This window comes from Motacilla alba, chromosome 2 (genome assembly GCF_015832195.1).
Source record: "Motacilla alba alba isolate MOTALB_02 chromosome 2, Motacilla_alba_V1.0_pri, whole genome shotgun sequence".
Classification (NCBI taxonomy): Eukaryota; Metazoa; Chordata; class Aves; order Passeriformes; family Motacillidae; genus Motacilla; species Motacilla alba.
Window position 1 is genome coordinate 5944066 of NC_052017.1, and position 25318 is coordinate 5969383.

The 25318-nt window shown below is 45.0% G+C and overlaps 1 protein-coding gene across 3 annotated transcripts; it reads right to left on the minus strand.

Moving 5' to 3' along the window:
• Positions 1-27: 27 nt before the first annotated feature.
• On the minus strand, positions 28-24072 carry WDR86 (WD repeat domain 86). Of its 3 annotated transcripts, none has more exons than XM_038128593.1 (7): positions 23869-24072; positions 22975-23253; positions 20151-20292; positions 18278-18710; positions 9435-9570; positions 5082-5185; positions 28-3170 (listed from the first exon to the last, which is right to left on the minus strand). In XM_038128593.1, exons 2-7 carry the CDS (start codon positions 23135-23137, stop codon positions 2952-2954), a joined length of 1197 nt encoding a protein of 398 aa, XP_037984521.1. In that variant the 5' UTR covers positions 23138-23253; positions 23869-24072; the 3' UTR covers positions 28-2951. The 3 variants fall into 3 exon arrangements, with proteins under 3 accessions (XP_037984521.1, XP_037984522.1, XP_037984520.1); XM_038128594.1 differs by lacking the exon at positions 23869-24072 and adding an exon at positions 23649-23806 and having other exon boundaries at positions 20769-23253; XM_038128592.1 differs by lacking the exon at positions 23869-24072 and adding an exon at positions 23649-23803.
• Between the last annotated feature and the right edge of the window lie 1246 nt (positions 24073-25318).

The window sequence follows — 25318 nt, forward strand, 5'->3', positions numbered from 1 at the left end:
TAGCCACTTTCCCCAAGCAGCTCTGTTTACCTCTGCAGGTGTGTGGCTTAAGGTTGATGGATTTCTGGGGGATTACAGGATATTCTGCAATCAGCTGTTGAACAGAGCTTGGTTCAGGTGCTGTCTCGGTAGTTGTGTCCAGCTCCAGCGTTCTGAAGAAGCATTTTGGGGTTTCTGTGGTTCTATAACATCCCGTTTCCTGCCGTGTGAGCCCTCCTCTGTGCCGGCAACAGACATTCCTCTGCCCGGCAGCTTTGCTTGGACGTGGTCTATTCGTTTTCCATGGCTCCACGCTCTCGGTAGAGGGAGCCCAGGCCCCGTCTGGAGCCGGTGGGAGCAGGGAAGCAGCCGCACTTTCCGCTTCCAGCCAGAACATCAGCCCTCCGTGTGGTGCCAGTGTCTCCTCAGCCGGCACTTGCCGGCCGGGAAATGAGGGCGTGAACTGCTGTGCGCTGCAGGGAGCGGGGCCGTGGCCTGCGGAATGACTGCTCAGCTCCAGCGCGGGCAATGAACGGCTGCAGCACAGGCTTGGGCTTTATGGCGATTCCCTCAGCCAAACACAGCAAAAACCAGGTGGTGATTACACTGTTAAGGAATTATTTGTATTTCATTCTTCTCTATCAAGGCAAGTGCTGTAAAAATTGAATGGCTTTGTATCTCTGCCCTGAAAGCTGAAGGATGTCCAAAGCCAGCAGTATGAGCTTCTGAGGGAAAACCAGCCCCAGCGCCCATTATATCCTGTTTTCTTTACAGGCCAGCACTGAGGAACCCCTGGATAAAATGCAGAGCGAAAACAGAACAGAGAATTTAGATCTGAAAACATGCATGGATGTAGTTTTAACAAGAAGGAGGTGGAAACACAAATTTGCTCCCCCCTTCCCAAACCTCCTGGCATTGGCTGCCAGCCCCTGGGCATGCACTGAAGGCAGCAGTGAGCTGCACATGCAGCAATTCTCTTTGAAGTGGCTTGCACAGCAAACTGGCAGCGACAACTTCAGAAGGGAAGGTTTGTCCTTGGGGAATTTAAAATTAGCATCATAACATGCAGTGCTTGTCAGAGCAGCCATTCATCAATGATGTAACTCTGCCAGCACAGTTGTAAGTGATCAGCAGAGCAGGAGGCATTGGCTGAAAGATGGAAGTTAATTTTGACCGTGCATTTGGAGGCACTGTGATATGTTTAGCAACAGGCAGAAGTGGTAATGACTCATTAATTCCACTTTCTGAGATCTCTCTCTGCTGACTGCGTGTGCAGCTGCTGTGTGCCCAGATAGGTTCTTGTGTCTCATGTACTGTGTGTGAAGTTTTAAACACAAAATACAGCCCAGGTGGTCTGGGGAACTCCATCCAGCTCCTAAAGGCCTTCTACTTTGTTGTCCTCAGAAGCAAAATACAAACAGTCAGCTGCATGGCGAACCAGCAGCAGCTTGTAGATACATCCAACTGAGCCACAATGACCAGCCTGAGAGGTTTATATTGGAATTAAGTCTGCACGATGCAGATGACCTCCCAAATTAGTCTCTTGGTAGGCATTTTACAAAATTGAAATGCTGTTTCCTGCTAGATGTGGAAACCTGCTAGGTAAGAACTGCCAAAACTGCTCAGCAGGAGAGGAGAGCAGGGTCTGTGATGGGTCTGACCCACTGACACAAGTGTCAGAACAGGAGGCTTTGGTGCCACTAGGGCAGTGCTGAGTCAGGGCTTGTAGCTTTTTGTTACCCCTGCTTTCCCTTAAGTCTGTGCTTTTGTGTCTGGTCTCCCCTTCCCCTGATGGGGGAACTGAGCTTTGCACTTTGGTGCTTGGTGGGAGGCAGGACAGCTCCACACACACCCAACTCCAATCCCAGCATTGAGGGAAAGGCAAGAAATGTTCCCAAAGGTGTATGTGGGGATTTTTTTCCCCCTGTTCCATCCATTCTTAACTTCTGTGCTTCTGCAGCCAGGCCACACCCTCCCATATACAAGACAAAAGTAAAACCTAGACAGTCAGTTGTCTGGAGATGCCACATGTTTATTAATCCATTCTAAAAAAAGGATTACAGCATTTTTATCTTGCTGTAGTACAGAATAAATAAAACCATAAAAATAAAAACATGTGGTTAGATATTTTTGTACTGGTTCTACAACGAGTTATATCTGCAAATAGAAAAATATAAGAACCCTTGTTAATTCATGGCTCAGTGGTTATCAGAGAAGGATGAACCTGGAAAAAGACTGGGAAAACTCTTGAGTTTGACTGCTTACCCAATGCCACTGGCAACCTAGCAAGACACAGCTTTGGGAGGAGGAAAGACAACACAAGGTCAGCAAACAGGTGACCTTGACACAAAAGGGCTGAGGTTTAGCTTGCTCCATGGCTTATGTTTTGTTAGAAAAAACAATTTAATTAATTTCTGTCCTACTACTCCCAGCTTCCCAGAGAGAAGTCCAGTCTGCTTTAAAGTCCTGCTGCAGAGCCAAACCCTCCTGCGCTGGCCTTGTCAGCCAATGACTGAGCCAAAGGTCAGCTGTGAAGATGGAATTCAAGGTCACCTTTCACTGCAGGACACCTTCCACTGTCACACTGGGCTGGACAGGGGGCATGGGAGTGGGCAACAGGAACGGGAAAACATCTCATTAGACACTGGGCAGCCAGAGGTGAAAGACCTCTGTGCCCAGGGAACTGACACCAGCAGTGGTAAGGAAAGTTCCTAATTGCACTCACACATTTTTGCTACCTCACCTGAATCCCGCTGCTTCCCCTCCCGACCCCAGAGCTGCTCAGCTGAGCCATCACAGCCACAGGATCTGACCTGAGTCCATCTGGAGCCACAGAGAATCCTGGCTCCTCACACAGAGGTTCAGGCAAAGCCACTTCCCATCTCTTTCCAAATTCCAGCTTGCATGGACACAGTGGTGCAGAAAATAAAAGGCTCAGCTTTGGTCACTGACATAAAGCCTGCTCTGGACAGTCACATCAGTTCAACAGCCTCGTGTTCCCCATGCTCCTGCTGTATCATACAGCCAACTTTGTTGTTGAAGAGACGAGACAGACTGCCCTTCTGGGAGCTCCTGCCCTGCACAGACCTCTCCTTCTTCAAGCGCCGCTTACTCCTCTTGCATATCCCCCGGATGTCCCAGATGCGCAGTGTGCCATCGTGGGAAGCCGTGTAGAGCAGCTCGTTGTGGATCTGGAACAACAGGGTCACAGCACAATCAAACTGTCAAAAATCAGAGCAAACACAGCTTGAGCCCAACACTTAAGGCCTGAGCTCCTTGCAAGAGCCAGTATAAATTATCACAAAAGCTGCTGAAGTGGGATGAGACGCTACCAAGTCAGGACTCATTTCTCAGCCACTTCACAGAGCCATAAACAGCAAGAGTTATTAATAACCCAGACCCTCTGGAAAAGCAATGGAGAACTAAACCCAATGTCAAAGCAGGCTATGGTTGGGAATTTCTGCACTGTTTTCAGACTGCTGGTTTCGATGTGGAACTTAAGGAGGCACCAAAATCATCATCAGTTGGCAGCAGGGGTTCAGGAATGCTTTCTTTCTCACTTCCCTTCTTCCTTTGCACTAAATTATAGGTACAATTCCTCCTTCAAACCCCACCGGTCTTCAAAACCTGCAGTAATTTAACCTGGATTCACTGCTGTGGTTTCATTTCCTTTATGGACCATTTGCTGCTATTGGTAATGTTTCCAATTGCCCTTGTCCTGCCCTGGAAGCCAGATATCAGCCTTGGTGATCTTCCTGTTCCTGTATCAGTCTGTCACCCATGGGTGCCCTGTGGTTGCTTGTCTGTGCTGTGACAGTGAGCATCTCCCTGGCTTACATGAAGCATCACACAAGCACCACACCTCTCATCCAGCCCTCATGATTGTACCTAAAATCACCTTAAGGTTGTCACTTCTCAATCCTCTCTCTTCCTGGGTTTTTTTGCCCCTGTACAGTTGGAAATTCAATGACAAAGAACATAAAGTCAAGCTTTGGTCTTGTCAATACTTGGGGCTGCCCAGGGTGGTTCTATCAGGTACTCCCCAAACACATCCAGATGTTTGCCTGCTACACAACAACTGCCCAGTAGCAGGAGGTTGCAGTTTAAGATCATCCAGCCACTTGCTAATTCAGAAGAATAGACAAGAGAAAACTGTATTTACAACTTCACGTGCTTGGGATCAACTCCAAAAGGAATTTTATCTCCTCTCTTTTTCTTTGGACTGTCAGCCTGCCAGAATTACCAACAATATCTCCCATTGTTAATGAAAATCTTCATCCTGCACACAGCTTACTGAGATCCCAGTGCAGGGAGATGCAGATTCTTCGAGTGGCTGCCCCATCCATGGAAGTGTTCAAGGCCAGGTTGGAAGGGGCACTGAGCAATCTGGTCTAGTGGAAGGTGTCCCTGCCCATGGCAAGAGGGGTTGGAATGAGGTCCCTTCTAATGCAAACCTCTCTATGATTCCATGGTCTTTGCATGGCCACCAAGAATTACTAATTCCTCCTGTTTTAACTATTAAATGGCAGTCTCACTTGAGCCTAGCCATTATGCAAACAACATTAACTTTCAGTTTTAAGCCAGTGGCAGAAACTCCTCCATTTTCCTGGCAGGCTGTGGGTCAGATATCACTACTGAGCTGTAGTGATATCTGTTTGGGGATACCATGCCCCTGGATGATTTGGGAGACAATGCTATAATTATTCTGCCTGCATAAGGCATGAACTTCTTTTCCCCTTAGAGCATTGCAAACACTTATCATTAGTGTCTTGTAATGGAAAGGGTCTCATGAGGCTAGAGTCCATTCTGTGCCCCACACAGCATCAGTTCATCTGCCTCAGTTCTCATGGCTGCTTATCCAACCTGACCTGAAAAAACCCTGATCCCAGACATGGGGCTGTCCCTGGGGACTCGTTCCGTGGTTTCACTTATCCTTATGATTATTCACAAGCTTTTCTAAAATTACATACAGAATATTCAAGTATTATGCTAGAACAGCATCCAATCCAAGACACACAGAACAGTCAGCCACACCAGTTCCCACAAAACAAATGAGGGAGCAATCAAAAGGAAGAAACCCCACCAAGAAAGCCCTTCCTGACCTGGATACAGTTGATGATGAACTTGTGTCCTCGGAAGATCTTCTGCAGGACTCCACTCCTGGAATTGAAAGCTCTTGCACAGGCATCACCACTTCCTGTGAACACTGACACACAACCACACAGCACAGCCAGATGTGAGCAGCCGCATGAGGACAGTTCATACAAGTTCAAAAATGCACCTAAAACCAGCTCTCAGCTCTCATGCTGACCCCAGCATGCTTGTTTTGAGTTGTATTTTTTGAAACACTGAACTGATTTAAACCCTAAGTTCCTACACACACCAGCATTTCACTCTACACGTGCTTCAAGTATCTATTTCTGCTCTTCTCTTCCACAGCTATTTCCCTGCCTATAATAATTCTAAGCAGGCAATTGATCTCAAGTCTGGTTTTAAGGATTTCCACTCAACCTTTCATTTGTTTTACCAGAGTTATTTACAGCTTTCCATTCAGTAGTCCAATGTTTCTATTACTTCTGCTGCTGCAAGAGGGGCAGGGCTGGGGTAACTAAATTGAGCATGACCAGGAATTTTGGCTATTCATCAGGTTTCCTTAGAGCACCTTACATGTTGAAAGAACAATTTCTCAACACTTCAGGATCTTCACATCATATCCCCAGACTGCTGCATCCAGGAACTGTAAGGTAGAGTTAATATTTAGATTTTGTACTTAGCAATATGCCCAAAAAGGAGCCCATTCATGTGCTTTAAAGGTTACAAACTCTCTTGATAAACACTTCCCTTTAGTTAACACAAACTCCTCAAGTTTATCTAGACATAAATATTTCAGAGCTGCAAAAAGCAATATATTCACTGCTCCCTGCATTTCATGTCTTTGCAAAAGCCACTAGCATGGGAAGATTTTTACAAAACTGGCGTGCCTGAAGCCAACAGATTCCTTATCTTTTAGGAGAAGTGAGGAACTGAATCTCTAAAGAGGGGTGAAAAAATTATCATGGTTGTAAATTCAGGACTACAATAGCAAATGAGAGAACTGACTGTGTACTGCCATGAGCTTTTTAAATTCAAATGAAACAGCAGGGAGCTGGGCACCTCCTGGGTGCACCTCCAAGAAACATCTGGATGTGGAAAATCAATGTCACTTTATATGGGCCACTATAATTCAGTTTCCAGCAGAGTCCTGAAAAAGCATCATGTCCCACTCTGCAAATGAGGAAAACAAAGTAAAGCAGGGAACAGGTACTGATTTTTTCCCAGTGAATGGAAATCACTTAATTCTTTTACAGACATGCAGAGGGTAGGAACCAACTAAGAGCTGTTTTCACTGTGCAGCTGCCAGTTTACTTCAGCTGTTGCCATCAGAACTTCCCTTTTGACAGACATCCTTTATGTCCTTTGAACTGTCACTCTGGATTAAGGAAGTCTCTCTCCACCTCTGAATTTCAAAGAAGAGCTCTTGATCTAACCCAGATTTATCATTTAAATATATACTTATATATACCACCTGTGAAATAAACAACAACAACAAAATAAAACTAATTTTCATTTTTTACTTAATTTTCATAGACCCTTGGGAGAACAGTTTTGAAACGTTCCCCTGGAGCTTTTGCAACATGAAAAAAATATAAACCACATTAAGTTTTAAACGGCTGTGCACATACTTTAAGAGAAAAATAATCAACATATCATTAAATAAATTAGATTGAGAACCAGCTGTAATATTCGCCATGCTATTAATTACACAAGCAGACTGAAGAAAGCCACTGGAAACACATTCTGATGATTTAATGCTTAGTTTTCACATCTTTCTGGACTCCCTGTATACTATAAAGTGATTTTGGAAACAGACATGTATTTTTCCTCTCTTTCTTCTACTCTATTTTCTTATTTAGATCACAAACCCTTTGGGGCAATGAGCTTTTGGGCTCTGATCAGAGAGAAAGCAGCAGAATTAAGATCTTCTAACAGAAAATTACCACTCCATGGCTGAGATGTTCTTTCATGTTCTTGCACTGGTGCAAATGTGACATAAACCATAACAAACATAATTTAAACAATTTTTTCCGCATTTTTGAGAGGCAGTTCTGATCTGTCCCAGGTGAACAGATTGTATTTTATTTTACACTAGTTACAACACTGGTATCCAGTTAACATGTCTTTATAATTCTAATTCTAGCAAAACTATTAGATACTGTGGAAATCACTGATGAATGCACCACAACAATGCAAGCAATCATAGTACATAAATTAATTCTCAGGGGGAAATTTCCTCTTTCATTAATTAAAGTGCATATAATGCATTCAAACAAGTTCCTAGTATTTTTCCAGAGCTTTTTTTTTTTCTACCCTTTAAGTGAAACAATTTGATACTCCCTGTTTGACACTTCTAGTGTTTTTGCATTTGATTTAAAATAAGATCTTAAATAACTCTGTGAACTCTTCTGTCACACTATCAGGATGTTCTTTGCATGTCTGACTAAATACAGCAATATTGTCTGCATTTTAATTCAAAAAAAAGAGTGTTATGGAAAAATAATGTATGTGTATGGCAGGGACAAGTTGGTAGAATGAGGGGGAAGAGAAAGCTGCAGAGCTGATGGAGGTGGCATCAGATAATGAAACTTTTGTTTGAGCTAAAACTTCCTTTTCTTTACAGTTTGGTCAAGCCTCTACAGGTTGGAAGAAGAATAGGATCAACACTGAACAACTGCAGCTCTGGAGGGGTCATTAATGAAGGAGAGAGTCCCTGTCCTCCACTCAGACCTGCATGTCCAGCACAAGATCAGGCAAACATCAGCTTAGCACAGATCACACTCACCTTTGGCTAGTCTGGACAAAATCAGTGCTTTGGTTTGTGTCTTTATAATTAAAAGGGGGAAAACACACACACAAAATCATCAGTACTTTGTCTACCAGTGATCATCCCAGATTAGAAATTTCTGGTTCATTTCCCTTGCTCTACCTGCCTGCATCTTGGAGCAATAATAACTTGAAGGTAAGTGTAGGTTCAGACCCTTTCCCCTTCCATTTCAGCCTTCTAGCCAACTGTGGAAGCTGAAACCAGCAGAAATTACAACCTGAGGTAGGGGAGAATGGGGTAATTCTGCCATGGAGGTGAGGAGAGCTGAAATAACCATAAATTATAAATAAATATTTTACTGGAGAAAAACAGTGATGTGGGACTCATGCTGAAAGAAAGACCAAAACAAGGTTTCCTGGCTGAAGTTCTACCTCTGGGCCTGGTTACATGCTACATTTCCAAACATAATTAAGAAATCAGTTCAGTTACTGGGTTATAAATATAGTCAGGCAAGCATGGTGCTAGACAACTGCTACTAAACTGTTCAGGTACAACTCTGCTAACGTGCACCATCTTGCATCTGTCAGCTATTTATCACCATCACACTGAGGAGCTGCCAAAAGAGAGATCAAGGCCCAGATAGCAACCACTCAATTTAGTGTGATGTGTTCACTTCAAAGCTGAAGAAATCAAAATCAGGAAAGAGCTGTGAATGTCTAGGTTAGCTCAAGACAGCCGTGGCCATCTCCTTCAGGGTAGGAGAGAAGAGAGGGAGAGAAGTTCTTCTTTGGGAAGCAAGTAAGGTACATCAAGTCAAATACCAGAAGCAGGATAAGACCAGGATGACACAGAAAGGTTCACTGATCAAAACAGAGGTGTTGTCTTGCAAACCAAACCCAGACATGCAGAAGGAAAGCCAGCACAGAGAGGGATTTAAAGAGGGAGGTTTGATGGTCAGCAACAGTCAGTGATGGACAGAAACCACTGTAAACAGAAGGTAGGAGAGCTGAAGGTAGGAGAGCTGAGTCCTGAGCATTAGTAAGATTTGGCTACTAGAGGAAAGTGATTTGGGGAACAAATCCATGAATGATAACAGATAATAGGTAAAGAACTTGTGGAAAATGAGTCTAGGAAATGGTCAGAGCCTCAACAGGAAGCCTAACAGTTAGAAAGGAGCAGTGAGCATGTGAGATGTGATTCTGGCAGCAGAGAGGCACAGGGCTGTGTGTCCAGCAGCAGCACTTGTTGTCCCCAGCACGCAGCAGAAGCAGGTGACAGACATCAGACTAGTTGAGGTTAAACCACAGCAACACAAACAACCAGACAGCTCAGGATTTAAGCCACAACCCTTGGTGACAGAAACAAAACAACTGCCTCTTCATTTGTGAGAAGAGGGAGATGAAAATGGAGGGAAGGCCTAAGCTTCCCACATGGAGTGGTGCAGCAGTTTGGTACTGATCGTAAACATTGGAGTAGAAAAAAACTGAACACTTCACAAGTGTGCAAAATTATTATCCATTAACAACCTTCAATCAAACAGAAACATTGGAAAGGAGACTGGAAGGGGCTGGAGAACACAGGAAAGGCAACTTACAGATGCCAGCGTGGTATTTCAAAGTGCTAACGCTGTGTTTGTGAGCCTTGTAGGTCTGGATCCGCTCCCCAGTGTCTACAAACCAGCACTTCACCGTCCTGTCCGCGCTCCCCGAGTACAGGTGACGATTCACCAGCTGAGGGGAGAGAAAAACACATCAGCAACGGCCTCTCAGGCACCTTTGTGAAAGAGCTGCACTGAAGGGACCCATACCAAGTCACATTTTCCAACTCAGAGAGCAACAAGCTGCACCTTGAAACAGAGGAGTGGTGAGCAAACCAACCTTGAGTTCTTCATAGTTGCATCTCTCATTGACTTCTGGGTCTTAAAAACAGCCCCCAGCTTTCAGAACGTAAAGGCTTAGCCCATCTGCTTGTGCCAGCAGGCAGCATTCCAGGGAGCTTAACAATGCTAACCCTTCATCCATAATCAGTTATGTTACTAAAGCCTCAAAAACACCCCAGCTGTGTTGTATGCAAGCATATTTGACAAGAACTCCTACCCAATTGTTACTTTTTAATTACAAAAAAAATTCAGAACAATTATGAGTAACAAATTTTTTTTAAAAGGTAAATTAAAATCCTACACATCATAAACCAGGGTTTATGTTTAGCATGATCATTCTGCACAAAGTCAGTATTCAGACACACTAAACACAACTCTTCCTTGAAACTGTTCTGTCTCTGCATTTCCACAAGTCTTTTTAGACTGTTACTGAATGATTAAATAAGTAACCATCATGACACAGGTTTTTAAACGTCTCCAAGCAGATTGTCTTCTGCTGTGTGCTACCCCTCATTGCACCAGTCATCCTGCACATTGTGAGAACTCACTGGTGAGGAGGATGGGGTTTGTTCCATATAGACGGGACAGAGAATGATGGAAGGAAGGATTGCAGCTGGGGAACAGAGACAGAGAGAAAATAACTGACCTGTGCAAGACTAAAAACCAATCAGTTCATAGTAAACAAAACTACACAAAGCCTGGAAGCCCAGCAAGGAAAAAATCCAAAGTGCATAGAAAAATCTGGCATTCTCTGTCTGTGTAAAGACATCAAACTGAAGGTTTTCACAGCCATTGTTACAGAGAGCCCAACTCCTGCTGAAAGCAGCCAGTCACTCCAACACCCAGCTGTGGCTCGAGGGAAGTTTTATGGACTTGCAGCAGTCTCTGTATCAGAGGGATGGAGAGACAGGAGGGAGAACCCTCATCCCCCACCAAGAAGTGGAATTTCCCCAAGGAGTAATGAATGGTACCTTGTTTGTCCACCAGACACACATATCAGAAGGTTTGAATGACCAGCAGTGCACAAACCCCTGATGCTTCTCCTGTATCTCCAGGAAACCAGCAAAAATCAACTCGTGGTCTAGCTCACAGAGCACTTTTAAGGGCTGGTTTTCCTGTCACCTTAGATTTGGTCCCCACTCTTTGCACACTCTGTCTGTAAGGTTGGAATGTTCGTGCTCTTCCATCTCCACTCCCAATCCAAAAAGGAATGACCCCATTCCCAAAAGGCATCAGAAGTGAGTTTTGTATAAAACAGCACTGTGCTGTGTTGCAACATGAAGCAAAAGGTATTTTAAGATATGAAGCACTACAGTGATGGGACTGTGATAACCCACACAAGAAATGTCAGCAGGCAGACCAAGAGGCTCCCTTGCCACAGCTCCCACCAGCTCAGCCAGAGCAGGACATGCCACACCTCCTCCCAGCAGAACCTGGCCCATGGGAGAGATTTCACAGCTGAAAGCCAGGAGCTTGTAAAGCACAAACCACTGTAAAAAGCCAGCAGTGCTTTGAAATGTCACTTCCTATTACTTTTAAGCTGTTTTAGCCACAGTATTAATGCTACATCTCCATGAGGAGAGAGAATAAATGGCCAGCAGCACTAACAAAACCAAGAACCACAAGTTAGCCTGAGGAAGGACTTTTAAATTTCAGTCTGTCCCTGAATAGGCATGAAGAGCATTGTCATGTGCACCTGCTAAATGGAAGAGGATGCTTGGAGCTGGGATCCTGCTGCGTGGTTTGTGGCCAAGTTGTTGCATTTCTTTTTTAGATGTCTTGCTAGCAGCATCCACCCACCCACTGAGCAAGGAAAAACACTAAATTATAACCTCCACAGGTAAATGCCATTCTGCATTAATGGGACATTAGGTTATACCAGTTCATTTCTACATTTAAGTGGGTGTATCAATGAACAGGACAGCTGCAGCTTACCTAGATTTGCTCATTTGTCAGATACAAAAATGTTTGAAGTTATGTAGGTTTACTCAAGTAATTTATAGCATCAGGATTTTTAGAGCCTAAGAATCATAGAATGGTTTAGGTTGGAAGGGACCTTAAAGATCCTCTTGTTCAAAACCCCTGCCATGGGCAGGGACACAGTCCACTATCCCAGGTTGTTCCAAGCCCCTTCCAACCTGGCCTTGAACACTTCCAGGGACGGGGCAGTCAAAGCTTTTCCAGGGAACCTGTGCCAGGGCCTCAGCACAGGAAAGAATTCCCCCACAGGAAAGAATTTCTTCCCAATCTTAATCTATCCTCTTTTAGTTTAAAGCCATCACTTTCCCCTTGTCCCATCACTCCACAGCCTTGTCCAAAGACCCTCTCCAGTTCTCTTGGAACCCCTTTAGGCACTGGAAGGGGCTCTAAGGTCTCCCTGGAGCCTTCTCTTCTCCAGGCTGAACAACCACAACTCTCTGTGCTTGTCTCCCCAGCAGAGGTGCTCCATTCCTCTTCATCATCTTTGCAGCCTCCTCTGGATATGCTCCAACAAATCCATGTCTTTCCTGTACTGAAGATTCTACAGCTGGATGCAGCACTGCAGGTGGGGCCTCACAAGAGAAGAGTGGAGAAGAATCACCTCCCTTGACCTGCTGCCTGCACTGGTTTTGGTGCAGCCCTGGATAGGGTTGGCTTTCCAATATCTGACATCTGGTGAGGTGGTCAGTACACCAAGAATCTCAATAAATACAGAGCCTCTATGCTGCCTCATTAAACACTTCCATGCACTTTCCTTCCCCTCACCAATTTAAGCAGGAGAGCACAGTAGAACAGGATTTTCAGTCTTGCATGGGAAAGGAAGTATTAACAGGTTAAACAATCTACCAGATGCCACAGAATGAACCTGAAGCAGAGCCAACAGCAGACCCAGGGCAGGCTCTGACTGTCACACAGCCCCTCATTGCCATGGCATTCTTATAAAACAGCATGAAATGGCTGTCAGCGAAGAAAGTCTTCAAGAGCTCTCAGCTCAGGCTGAAGTTGCAAATCAGATCTGTCTTTAGTGATATGATAGGCATAATCTCATCTAAATTGGTTCACATCTCCACAGCTAAGGATAGCACCCTTACAGTCACTGTGGTCTGGGCACAATTCCTCTCATCCTGAGGCACATCTGAAACAGATCATGCCTTAACACTCACTGTTTCCCTTTCCCAACAAGGACAACCCTCTCAGCTGTGGCCAGAATAACTTAGGTGAGATCATTCCTTCACTTGACTAAAGCTAGGTCTAGTTTACAACTCCAGCCTAAGCTGCAACACTTCAGATACCTGCATTTACTCTGTATTCAAAATAATAATTATCATCACTTACTGTTCCCCCAGCAAAAGCACCTTACAAGCTGACCCCACACTCTGTGGTTTCAAAATGTTCAGCAGACACAGTTACATACTCCAATCTGTATCTGCCTAGAGAAGAGGTGACATTTTTAACACTGTGTTTTCCTTGACTGGCTTTTGAGCACTTGGTTCACTTTGGCCAACTGCCCAACAAAGCTCCTGACCCAAGAACACCATGGCCAAGCAAGGACACCTGCAGCAGAGTGGATGACACAGAACAGATTTGCAGGTCAGATACCAATGGCTGAGTGGGCATTTCAAACCCACGTAGCTTCAAAAACATTAAAAACCTGACAACAGTTTGATGCCCAGTTCTAAAGCCTCAGCCAGACAGCAGAAAAAAACCACTGCAGTGATATTCACAATTCTGGATTGTTAATTTTTCTCATGAGAAATTTTGCTTTGAACCAGGTGAAACACTGACATGTGAATGGAGAAAATTTGTCTTAATCCTCCACCCAAAGTACTGGAGATGTAACTATTCCTTGAAAAAGTTCAGTCAAACTGCTTGTGAGCTGCAGAGTAATAGAAGTAGCAAAAGACTAGTTGTAAACACTTTAGTAGTTACAGGTCTCATTAATAAGAAAAAACCTTGGTTGTAGCCTGCAAATACACCAGAATTTTAATAAAGAACAAATTATCACGTCCAGGGTTGGTCTCTCAAGACAATCACAACCCTATTGCTTCACAAGCTTGGCTGAGCTGCATAAATGCAGCAGCTTAAGCCAACTTCTACCTGTAAAAATGCCAAAAAATATCTGCAAAAGAGCTGTTTATCAGATATTTCAACCTTATAGGAATGGACTTTGGCCTCCCAATTAACCTTTGCTATGAGAAATAATTTTTGGAGAGCCAAGGAGAAGCAATTGATTCTCCAAAGAGATTTGGACACATCTTTTTGCTGAGGGTCTGTGCACTCAGACTGGTCTTCATGAACTTCAGGATGAGTTCACATGAGCAACCACATACCCCATCACCAACTTATTCTTCTCGTGGGGGTCAGTGTTCCTACAATCTGGAATTTGGGTCTTCTGTTCACAGCCACTTCTAAGTCAAAAATCACCAAGCTGGACCAATCTCAAGATACAACTATGTAAGCCTTGGGCTGAGTTAAGAGTTTCAGGATCCCATTCAAACCACATCCATTTTAACGAGCTAACAAACTCCCTGTGGGCAAGAAATTGTTGGGGTTTTGTTTTGTTTTGTTTTTTCCTGAGAATCCATCTAGAATGAGCTCTCTGGGCTGGCTGTTAAAGACAATGTTTTTCAACTTTTTTACTGCAGCGCAAAGTGATGGCTCCGTGTTTTGTTCTTACAGATATTGTACACCTTCACATTTCACTCATTCACATCTTCATCCTCTGATGCAACAAATACAAACACAAACTGAAAAAAAATATGTTAATTTAACTGGTGTGGCAAGAAAACATTTCTGTCCCCGTGATCACAACAGTTCAGCACATAAACAGAGTTCAGGCAGTGGCTTTGTTCAAAGCATTCTTTTCTTCTAGTCAGCTTTAAAAGGCAACTGAAGGGAATGGTCCAAACAAAGGAACTTTTGCAGGAAAACCAGAAGCAAGTCCTTGCCCACTCATGTTCATGCTCTTCAAAAGGGAGTTTTCTTGCAAGAATGTTTGCAGTAGGATCCAAGCTAAATTCCAAGCTGGATCATTTCTCTCTGCCAGCTTTTGGCAGCACAATTTTGATAAATACTCGGAGGCAGAACAATCAGCAAAGGACAAAGCAATCCTTGTGAACAGTTTGCAAAGCTACTTAGGAGAGACATTTAGAAAAACACACACAAGTAAATATTTAAATCAGGGTTATTCAGCCTATTGCAGGCAGACACATTAATGAAAATGCATATTTGATTATTAATTGCAAATAGTGGTCTCTAGCCAGGCCTGAAATTTTAAGTGGAAGAATGAGCATGAGCTATGTGGTTACACTCAGCCCACCCTTGCTTTTTCTCATCACTTCCTATAAAATCTCATTATTGGCTCTTATATGAAGAGGGAGCTCCCAAAACAGCTGCTGTACTTTGTCTGCCAAGCTATCAACACACTGCAGGAGGAGGAGAGTGAAGAGTTCTGGCTGCTCCACTGTGAGTTACCTTGCCTGACTGGGAAAGTCAAATAATCAATGCTGCCAAAGCACCTAACACAATTCCCACGGCAGATAGAAAGTCTCCCAGCAAAACCTCTCAGCCCAATTTAAATGGTGGAAGGAGGAGAAAAGTGGCATTATGAACATATAAAGCTGCAGAACTCCTTTGGCAGCAGAGCACACGAGGGGGATTCAGCTGGTCACCTTCACCAGCCTGACCCTCAGACAGCAGGATGAGCCTGCGGAATAGGGCAGCTCAAGCTCATCACTCCCCTGCCCAGAGCCACCAGGGACAGGGCACAAGGGAAAGCCCAAAGCCCACCAACACTTTCTGTTCTGCCATGCTAGATGAGAGTTGTTTCCAGGCTCCTCTACTTACACTGGCAATAACACTTCAAAGGATCTTAGAGCAACTAGGGAATGACCAAAATCTGAACCTGTCTGTGGCATCATCCCTCTGCTTTCCACACACCACCACTGCAGGAAGCAGGGTGGAAAACAAGGGTGTGCTTTATGGCTATCTACCCAGAAAACTCCTTCAAGAAGCTCCAGGAATTTCCATTCACTGCTACAGCAAGATATTGGTGTTTACTGTAAAGCAACAGGAGATTACTGGAACAGACCAGACCTAATTTGCAGCAGTTCAGGACATCCTGGGGCATTCCCATCAATAACAGCTTTTTAAAGTTGGGGAAAATATGGTCTCAATATCCAAATTTTTCCTGATCCGTGTCCAGGATGAGAAATCACACCGAGCATTTCTCAAACTTTTTGAAAGGTCATCCTCCCTTAGGGATCTTTATTTTAATAAATAAAATGAAAAGAAGTCTTTCTTTTTCTTTCCCTTTTTTTCCTCCCCACACAAGCATTGTGCCACCCAGAGAACAGGTAACTGCCTTCAATTGCTGGCACCAACTCAGCTCCTCCAGGACAGCAGAATGAAAATGTGATGTAATTAGCAGCTCACTGCTGCACTGAAGAAAATGAATTACTGTCAACAATTAAAACTTCTAGCTACTGTGGGCAACTGACAACCACCTCCCAGTCCTTCCTGACCCAGGGTTTAAAAAATACCATCCCAGCTCATTGCCACAGATTCCAACGCTGTCACTAAGAAGCCTGAGGCAAAAAAGGCCCCAAAAGCTTTCTGAGAACAAAACAAAAATAATAATAAAAAACACACCTCTATTCAGGAAGTTTCCTTTCTGTTGAAACATCTTTGTACAGATTCTGGAGATTGACCCCTTTCTAAAAGAATGAAAATACCATGTGGGCCATGCTGAGTGGCAGCCAAGTGGAACAGAAGGGATAGTGTTGAACCCAGAAAGGCAGAGGGAGGAATTAGGAAAGCTCGACAGCCTAAAGCTATTCAACAGCAGTGACTGCTTAAGCTGGGATAAGTTTGAGAAGCCTGGACACTAAATGCTCTCTGTAGGGGCTGTTTGTACCTCAGCTGGACCCTCCCAGCCCCAAACATTAACTGGTGATGAGAGAAGAGAGGGGCTACCAGTCACTCAAGAAGATTTGGCCAGGACTGCTGCCAACACAGTCTTGGCAGCAGCAGCTTTCTTGTGTACGCTGAATTGTTCAGGTTTTCCAAATAGATGTATTGGTTTTGCTTTTCTTCTCCCCTACAAGAAGTTCTGTTTGTTTAAAGCCATTGCTTAACTCAGTGCTCACAGGCATTGCTCATTCCTGAGCATTCAAAGGGCATAATTGAATTTCCCAGGCTTCTGGGAGAGGGTCAAGCCAGCTTTGTGTAACAATTTTAGCAAGAACCCAATTAAATTAAGGCAAGCTCTGTTGTTGCCAATCTGTGCCTTGGAGAAGGGTTACAATTAAACAACAAAACATAGCGTGACACTAAGGACAGCAACAGATTGACTTCAGCATCCTCAGAGTACATCACCACAATATCATAAAAACAAGATTTAACACTAAGAATTTACCCAAGCAAGACAAACATTACTCCACGGCAATATGATATTGTGTGGGTTTTTTTTTTTTTTCTTTTCTAAAAGTGAAGGAAAAGAGAATTCTTTCAGTATTCACAGGTTTTTAGTCTTCTAGTGTCAGCTGTGACCTTATTTAGAAACAAAGGCAACTTTTATTAAACAGCTATTAAAGACACATCCTGTAGTCTCTGTAAGGGAAAAACACTTATGGACAACAAACACAAACAGGGAGAGCTGGGAGAAAAGCTACTGTCATTAACTTCAGCCAGACACATCCATATATAAACATTCATGCTGACCTGAAACTGAGTGACAGACCATCATGCACTCTCTTTAAATGCACTATTAGCATTTTCTGGTGGATAATGAGCTTGTGGATAACTACCGTTCCCCTCTTGCTTCATCTGCCTGACCTCCTCCTCTCCCCTGCAACGTTCACAAAGTTGGCAGCACTCAACAGAAAAATACTGCAAATAGAAAAACAGAGTATAGTTTTTCAGATCTCATTACATTTTTTTCCCTCTCTCCTCCATCATTTCCTGATTTCTCTCCTCCATGCTCTGCTTCTCTTTTCCATTTTCCTTGCCTGTTTTCTTGTCTTGGCCATCTGTTTCTTCCTCTTTTTTCTCACATCTTGTCTGTGTGGTCTTTAATGTAGGATTTCTTTCAGCTTTATGCTTTCCTATTACCTTTTGCCCACAGTTTTGGGTTGGTCTTTGGGTTGGGTTTTTTGAAGTTATCTGGTTTACTGAGTGTTTTTCCCCTCTCCTTTTTAAATTACCTGACCCTTTGTTACTTGCTCAGGTTATTTTCTTCAAAATCTGGTGAGGCTGACTACACAATCCCACTCAGATGAACAGTGCTCTCAGCACACCTTCTCACGAGCTCCATGACCTAGTGGAATTTAAATAGATTTTGAGCTAGAACTTAGACCAGGGCAGCCACCAGAAGCTAAGAGGAGATCACTAAGTGTTTTAGTGAAAGAGGGTTTGTCTCAAGACCAGAGAGCACTATTATTTTGTTATTACATAAATATTTAAGCTCACCATTTACAACCTGTCTCAGAAGAGCTTCTTTATGAATGAAATGATAACTGAGACCCCCATGAGTTAAGACATAGACACCCAAATGCCCTCAAGGAAGCCTCTGCCCTTACCTCTAGGCAAATTACTGATCCTTGGTGCTCTTTGAAGACTTTCAGCTGCTCTCCAGTGACAATATTCCAGGTCCTGATGGTGTAATCCGTGCTGCCAGAGAACAGCTCCCTGTTTGGTGCATCAAGTATAAGGCATAAGACGGCCCCAGTGTGTCCCAGCAGGGTCTGGTAGCAGCGCCCGCTGGACACCCACCAGACCTTCACAGTGCAGTCCGTGCTCCCTGTCACCAGCAGGTCCCTGCTCACTTTCTCCTCCTCCTCCTCTTCCTCCTCCTCTTCTTCCAGCACATCCCTGGAGGAATAGTGAGCTAGAGTCAGGACACAGTTCCGATGGCCCCGGAATTCCTGGATTTGTTTCTCCTTGTCCACGCTCCAGCAGCGGGCTGTCCTGTCATAGGAGCCACTGAAGAGATAGTCTTTAGCAACCAGGATTCTGCAAAAAATAAAGGTTGTGCATGTGAACAGTATTGCTCTTTTTACACAACCATCTTTTGTCACAATTTCAGTGCCAAGTACCCCAAAGTATGAAACAACAGCAAGAATATAACATCTCGGGCATTTTTAAAAATCAAACACTTCCCTGTTTCTACTTTTAAAATTGAGATCCCTCATTCAAGTACATTGATGCAGATATTTTTACACTATAGCATTGTAACTTTGTGCATTTTGTTTTGCTAAAATTCCTTCCAGCAAGGAATATCAAGTTTCACAAGTTATATATAATACCTAGAAGTTTTTTTTATTGTTTGGTTTGCGTTTGTTGGGGTTTTTTTTAAATTAGCTGCTTCTTGTTAATTATTCATTAATATTTCTTTATAAATATTAAGACCTGTGACAATAGCTTGGAATCAAAACAACAACAAAGCAAGAAAACAACATTCCAGGAATCTGAACTGTAACTGACAGTGTGCAAAATAACCATCTTTCCATCATCAAATAAGGAGAGCGCAAGAAAAAAAAATACACTTAATTTCACTTAGCTCAGGATCTCAAAATGTAAAGCACAAGCACTCCACTTATTACATGATTGAAGAGCAAACCAAAGATCACACCTCAGGAATTCAGCTTCCTGGGCCTTCAAAATAATGAGTTGTAGCTGCACAAACATATAAAACCAGAAAAAAAAAATCTACATCTCATATTTCCAAACCAGAGATAGGAAACATCCATAACCTGCCTTCTTTGTCAGCTGAGCTTGGTCCTCTGGAACCTTTCAAACAGGCAACAAAGTCATATGAATGGGGAACACATTTCCCATTTGCTGATTCAAGCAAAAATCAAGCCTGTGCCAAAACACAGAACCAGCCTTCCTAACTATTTACAGAATCTCACTACACATCATATGTGTTTTGAGTTTAGAAAGGAACTAAAAAGCCCACACGCCCACCAGAAAAGAAATGTTAAAAAAATACCAATCTTTGACTGCTCTACTTGCCATTAATTAAATCCAGTCCAACTATTAATAGGCACTTTAAATGGAAAGGCCAATCAGCCACACACAGTAAGTTTATTATTAAACTTCATTTGACCAAACAAGAATAATAATAAAGAAAAATCCCTGACTTTATCCCTCTTGCTGACATAAAAGCTCGACAGGATGTTTTTAAACCTATTTATCAGCAGCATCTGTTATCAATTGGATCATTTCTTCTGGAATTTCATTCCTAGCCCTGGATTCCATTCCCCTGCTGTGCGCCTTTCATTTCTCTCCTATCTGTGTCAGCAGTGTTGCTAGAAAAAACTAATCATTGCAGCACAGAACACGAACTCAGAGGTTTACACAGCCCCTTTTATGAGTGCAGTAATGGGGAACTGCAGGGAAATGATAGAGTGTGTGATAGCAGATGACAGGAGCACGAGGGGAGAAGCCCACCTGTTGACAATTGATGTGTGGCCTCGGTAAATGGCCAAGCACTGCCCGGTCACCACGTCCCACTTGCGAATGGTGTGGTCAGCACTGCACGTGAAGGCAGCCTCGTTCTCCAAGTGGCAAAAGGTGATGTAACTTTCATGTCCTAGGAATAACAAAGGAAATCTGTCACTGTGCGTGCAGGAAGGACAGACCAGGCCAGCTCTTCACCTTAGCCAAAAGAAAAATACAAACAAATGTACCAAAACTCCAGCTTTAAATGCACCGCCGTTCTTTTTGTGTTTAAAGATTTGTGTAAAACACAACCATTTCAAGTCACAGCAGAAAACTTCACTGACATCAGGATTAAGTGAAAGAGTAACAGTACAGTTCCACCAAGCAGGTAAATCAAACAGTATTATAAAAATGTAGTGAGATAGACTAATATCAATGTAATAAAATTCGGACTAATGAAATTTGAAACCAGTAAAAAAAATAGCTTCTTTTTAAATTTAAAAATGCTTTTGCTTCCTTCTTCTGAAAGCAGGGAGGAAAAGGCAGCATTTCAACCCAGCCCATTGATTGTCAGAACACAGTCATAAATCAAAGCATGAAACTCTGAAAATATGACCAGAGACTTACCAGCAAGTTTGATTTCATTGTCCAGGCAGAATGAAAAGCAAACAAAAAACATACCAGGTAAAGAGTCAGACAATACTTTCCCCCACATGACTAAACCCCACAATTTTCTAAGTATAAGTATACCTTTAAGGAAAAGAAAGGGAGGGAGGGAGGGAGGGAGGGAGGGAGGGAGGATTAGTGCACAATTGTTTACACAATATGTAGAGTACAAGAGATTCTACAGTTACAATAAAAACAGAGACAACTACTGTTTAAAAAAAAATCACACTGACAAACAAGGCAATATCAAACGAGAGGAATCAATATTACCACCTCAAGCTTTTGTTGCTGCTTAGCAAGATGTGTCATTTTTTCTATTGCAAAAGTAAATGCACCACATGTAAAAATCACCTTAGGATACAAGTCCCAGTTTCATCCAAGATCTCTTGTGTGAAATTCCTGTCACCTATCTAATCATTGAACTACTATTACCTTGCACTCTTCTGCTCTAACACTTAGACTGTAAGCTTTTAGGAGCAGAAATGTTTCCACTTAAGTCACTGTTACAAGAGTGACAGTTATGGCTAAAGTTGGTGGGCCCTACTGTGACTTAAACACTATTCTTTGAGGAAAAAGAGAAAAAAAATAAATGAAAGAAGGACAGTTGTGATTAAAGAGAGACAGCCAAAGGTATTAGAAAAACAGAATGTTGTAAAATAAAGAGATGGTAAAGAACTGAGGGAAAGCAGACTGCCCAGTAAAGCGCTGTTTCACTGACTGCAAAAAACAGATTTCACTACAATTCCTGAAGTTCAAAAGCCTTGTTGTAGTTCAAAAGCAAACCAGAATCCATGTTACAAACATATGGCTTGTTTCCTCTAAAACAAATTCATCAGATGCCAAAAATTAAACAGATCACCAGGGCTATAAGCAAAACTACACTCGTTCTCCCATATTTGTGAAACTTTCTGCAAAGCAGCCTGAACGGATCGGGTTTCAATCACTGGGATTTTTCTCACAGCATCATGAAATCCAGCTCTGAGATCAAAACAGCATCTTGGTTACTGCACCAAAGTCTGCCAGGCAGATTTTAACCATCAGTAATACTCGACCCACACACAGGGTGCCAAAACCCCATGTGGCAGACAAGGTCTGGTGCTGGTCTGGCCAAAAGCAGCCACCACACAAGTCTGCTGGTTGTGCTGTGGTGGAGCTTGAAACTGCATTAGACATACAGGTTTATCAGTAATTATAGCTTGTAAAATTAAAACTGACATGACAACTGCATGTGTGCATAAGTATAAAATATATACAATTATCTGATTCAACTGACAGCTCACAAACCACTCAGCCCAACCTTCTTCAGAGTTTACTCCAAACACTGGCAGATTCCATAATAATGGATGCTATTCAATACATTTCTTTTTCTAGTTTAAAGGGATTTCTAAGCCTAAAGCAAATGCAGTGAGTTTTCCAGAAGCTAGAACCATGGCAGGATGTGGGGAAAAAAGACAATACTCCATAGTGAAAAACAACCAAGCAAGCAAACAAACAACAAGGAAATCACAGCAATGTGATTTCTTCTTTGGAAGAAAAAAACATTAGAAATTCCAAATTTAACAGCTTCTTTTTTTCTGTATGAAAAGAACATCAGTGGGAATACAAACATCTTTAGCCCACATCTAAACTTTTGCATGTCCACTGTCTCCAGTTTTTTTCTTTTCAATTACTGACATGCCAGTCTAAGAAGAATAACTTTTTTTTATGATGTAAATTGAATTTAAATTGAAAAAGCCCAGCAATTAACATTTCTGTGCATCAGATGAGGAGGGAAAACAGAAGAAACCTATTTAGCAAGGTTCCTTTCCAGACTTCTGGGTCAAGAGGTTCTAAATAAACTCAACCTGGAAATAAGGTGATTAAAAGTAACAAAAGAAAAAAAAATAAAGGGGGGAGAGAATAACAAAAATTCAATATTTCTTCACAGGGTAAAACAGGGCTTCCAGAAAGTGACATAAGTTAAACAACTTTGCGCACCCTGAGATAAAAGGATCCGTGCATTCAGTAGTAACCTGTGTTGGGTCCCGCTTCACGCTGCTGTAATAAACACCAAAACAAAACCAGCATGATTTTGGCTGCCCGGCAGGGACTGAGAGAGACCAGAACACGCTGTGTGGCCTGTGCCATCCTTCCGACCCTCAGCCCAGGCGAAAAGCCGCTGCCGTACCTTGGAAGTGCCCGTGGCACTGGCTGTCGGCGGTGCTCCAGAGCCGCGCCGTGCCGTCCTCGCTGCCCGTGAGCAGCCGCTGCCCGTCGGGGCTCAGGCTCAGCCAGTTGATGCCGCCTTGGTGATCCGTGCAGACCTTCACGGCCGAGCCGCTGTTCCCCATCGCGGCGCTCCCGGCGCAGATCACGGCAGACCGAGCTCCGGACCTCCGGCCGTGCCCCACAGACCGACTTCTGCCATTACCTCAACTCCGAATCATCAGCGCGGCACTCGGGGCTCCTGCACGGAGACACAAAGGGGGAACGGGGGAGAGCGCGTTATATCATTTCATCCCCCCGCGGCTGCATCGTTTCCCCAGCCAGGGTGAGCCGAAGCCACGGAGCGCCCGTTTCCCCGCAGGATCCCAAGCCCCACGGCGGTAGATGGGCGCACACGGTGCCCGCCGTGCCCTCTCCATGGGCATCGGGGCACATCCAGCCCCTTGGGGGACTGAGCGGCGGTACCGCTACCTGGTGTCCTCGCCGAGGCTGCTGCTTTTTAAGCAATCTTAGCGCTGACTTTGGGCACGCCAAGGAGGCGACGCCTCCGAGAGGGGAGCCCGGGCTCAGGCGGCCCCCAAAGCGCCGGGCTGCCGCCATCCCTCCCGCACGGTCCCGCGGCATCTCGGCACTCACCGCCCCGGGCACGGCTCCGGCGGAGCGATCCCGCACTCGCGCTTCGGGCAGGGGCAACCTCGTCCCGCCGGGGCACCGGAGCCACCGCCGGGCCGAGCACAGGGTCCCCCCGGCCGCCGCCGCCTCCGCCCTGCGGGGAGGCGGGAAGGGCTCCCGCCGTGCCCCCTCAGCCCACCCCGGGGCGGGCCCTCACCCCCCGCCCCAGCCCTGCCTCCATTACCTCCCGCTCCACGTTCGAGCTGCTTCTCCCCGCGGCGGCCGCCTCGCCCCGCCCGCGCAGCTTCCACGGTGTTGCCGCTCTGCGCCTCGTCCTCCGCTCCAGGGGTGCCCGGCAGTGCTGCCCCGCCGGGACGGCCTCTGCCCGCAGCGACCCCCCTTGCCGGGGCAGCGGCCTCCCCGGGCTGCAGCCGCCCGTGCCGCCGCTCAGCCTCCCGGCGGGGCGGGAGGGTCTCTCCCGGCTGGGGTCTCGTTAAGAACCGGACCGCAGCCGGAGCAGCCCGACAGCACCCCCGCATGCCCCCGGGCTCGTCCCGGGGGACGCAGCGCTTCCTGCGGCACCTTCGCCCCTCAGGACGCCCGAGGGCACCGGCATTTCCTGCCAGGCTTCTCCGGTGCCTCCCGGGGGGCGCAGAGGCTTGCGCTGGGAGCTGGGTTGAGGGAAGCCATCGCCTTTTGTTCCTCTTCTGGCCCCTCTCCCTGGGCGAGCTCCTGCCACGTTTTGCCTCAGGTGCCCCCCACAGGAGCCCCAAAACCGCTGTCTCGCTTTGCCCCGACCCGAAGCTTTTGGGGCTCTTTCTAATTAGTGCAGCCCCTTGCCCATCCACCCCGTGGGCTTTGGCGGCGGGCCCCAGCTTTGTGCTGCTGCAGACCACCTGGCCGAGGGCTCTGACAACGTGCTGAAGGGTTCTGTCCCACCGTGCTGCAATTAAATGTAGGAAGGTTAAATCTCCTAAGCAAAGTAATGTGGAGAGGCTGAGAGCTCCCAGCAAGGTAGCAGCAGGGTCCGATGTGGATTGCCCCCACAAGAAAAGGGAGCTGCTGCTAAACTGTAGCTGAAAACACGCTGGCAGGGGTAGGATAGATAAATCACAAAACTTATTCTCCTAGCTTCTGCCCCATTGGATCGGAAAAGCACCTTTTTGTGTCAAATCCCCAGCCCCCCAGCTCCATTTCACACCCTTGGTGCAGTATCGGGGTTCAGCAGGCGCTCGCTGACATTCATGGGGCTCCAGCCCTGCTCTGGCACGAGGTGCCCCAGCGTGTGGGCAGGACAGAAACGCGTGCGTTCAATGGACAATTCCTGGGATGTGTTATTTTGCACAGCACGTTCTGGCAGAGGCCAAACGGGACTAGTATGTCACACCCAACGTAAACAAGGAGGTGATCCCGATTCAGCTGCCAGTTATAGCCATGCAGCCATGGAGAAACTTGCCAGACGGAGCTGTCGGGCTGCAGATTTGGGTTTTGTGAGGGTCAGGTCGAGCCCTGTGGTTTATGGGCCCAAGCCAGCTCTTTTCTGAAGACAAACGTTTCCGCACAACCCTTGTGCATTCAAGAAATGGCCGAGAAGTTCTGGTGTGAGACGTGAATTCTGTATTTCTTCCCTCTGAAAATCCCATTATCTGTGAAAAGATATTTTTTTGGACATAGAGGCCTGGGAATCGGGTGCT

Bases quoted from the DNA above. Each gene is read 5' to 3' on its own strand.
- WDR86 (XM_038128593.1), bottom strand. From the start codon at position 23,137: ATGGGGAACAGCGGCTCGGCCGTGAAGGTCTGCACGGATCACCAAGGC. The intron at 5,186-9,434 runs GTAAGTTGCCTT...GTTGTGTGTCAG, and splicing joins GAAATACCACGCTGGCATCT to TGTTCACAGGAAGTGGTGAT. The intron at 3,171-5,081 runs GTCAGGAAGGGC...CTGTTGTTCCAG, and splicing joins TCATCATCAACTGTATCCAG to ATCCACAACGAGCTGCTCTA.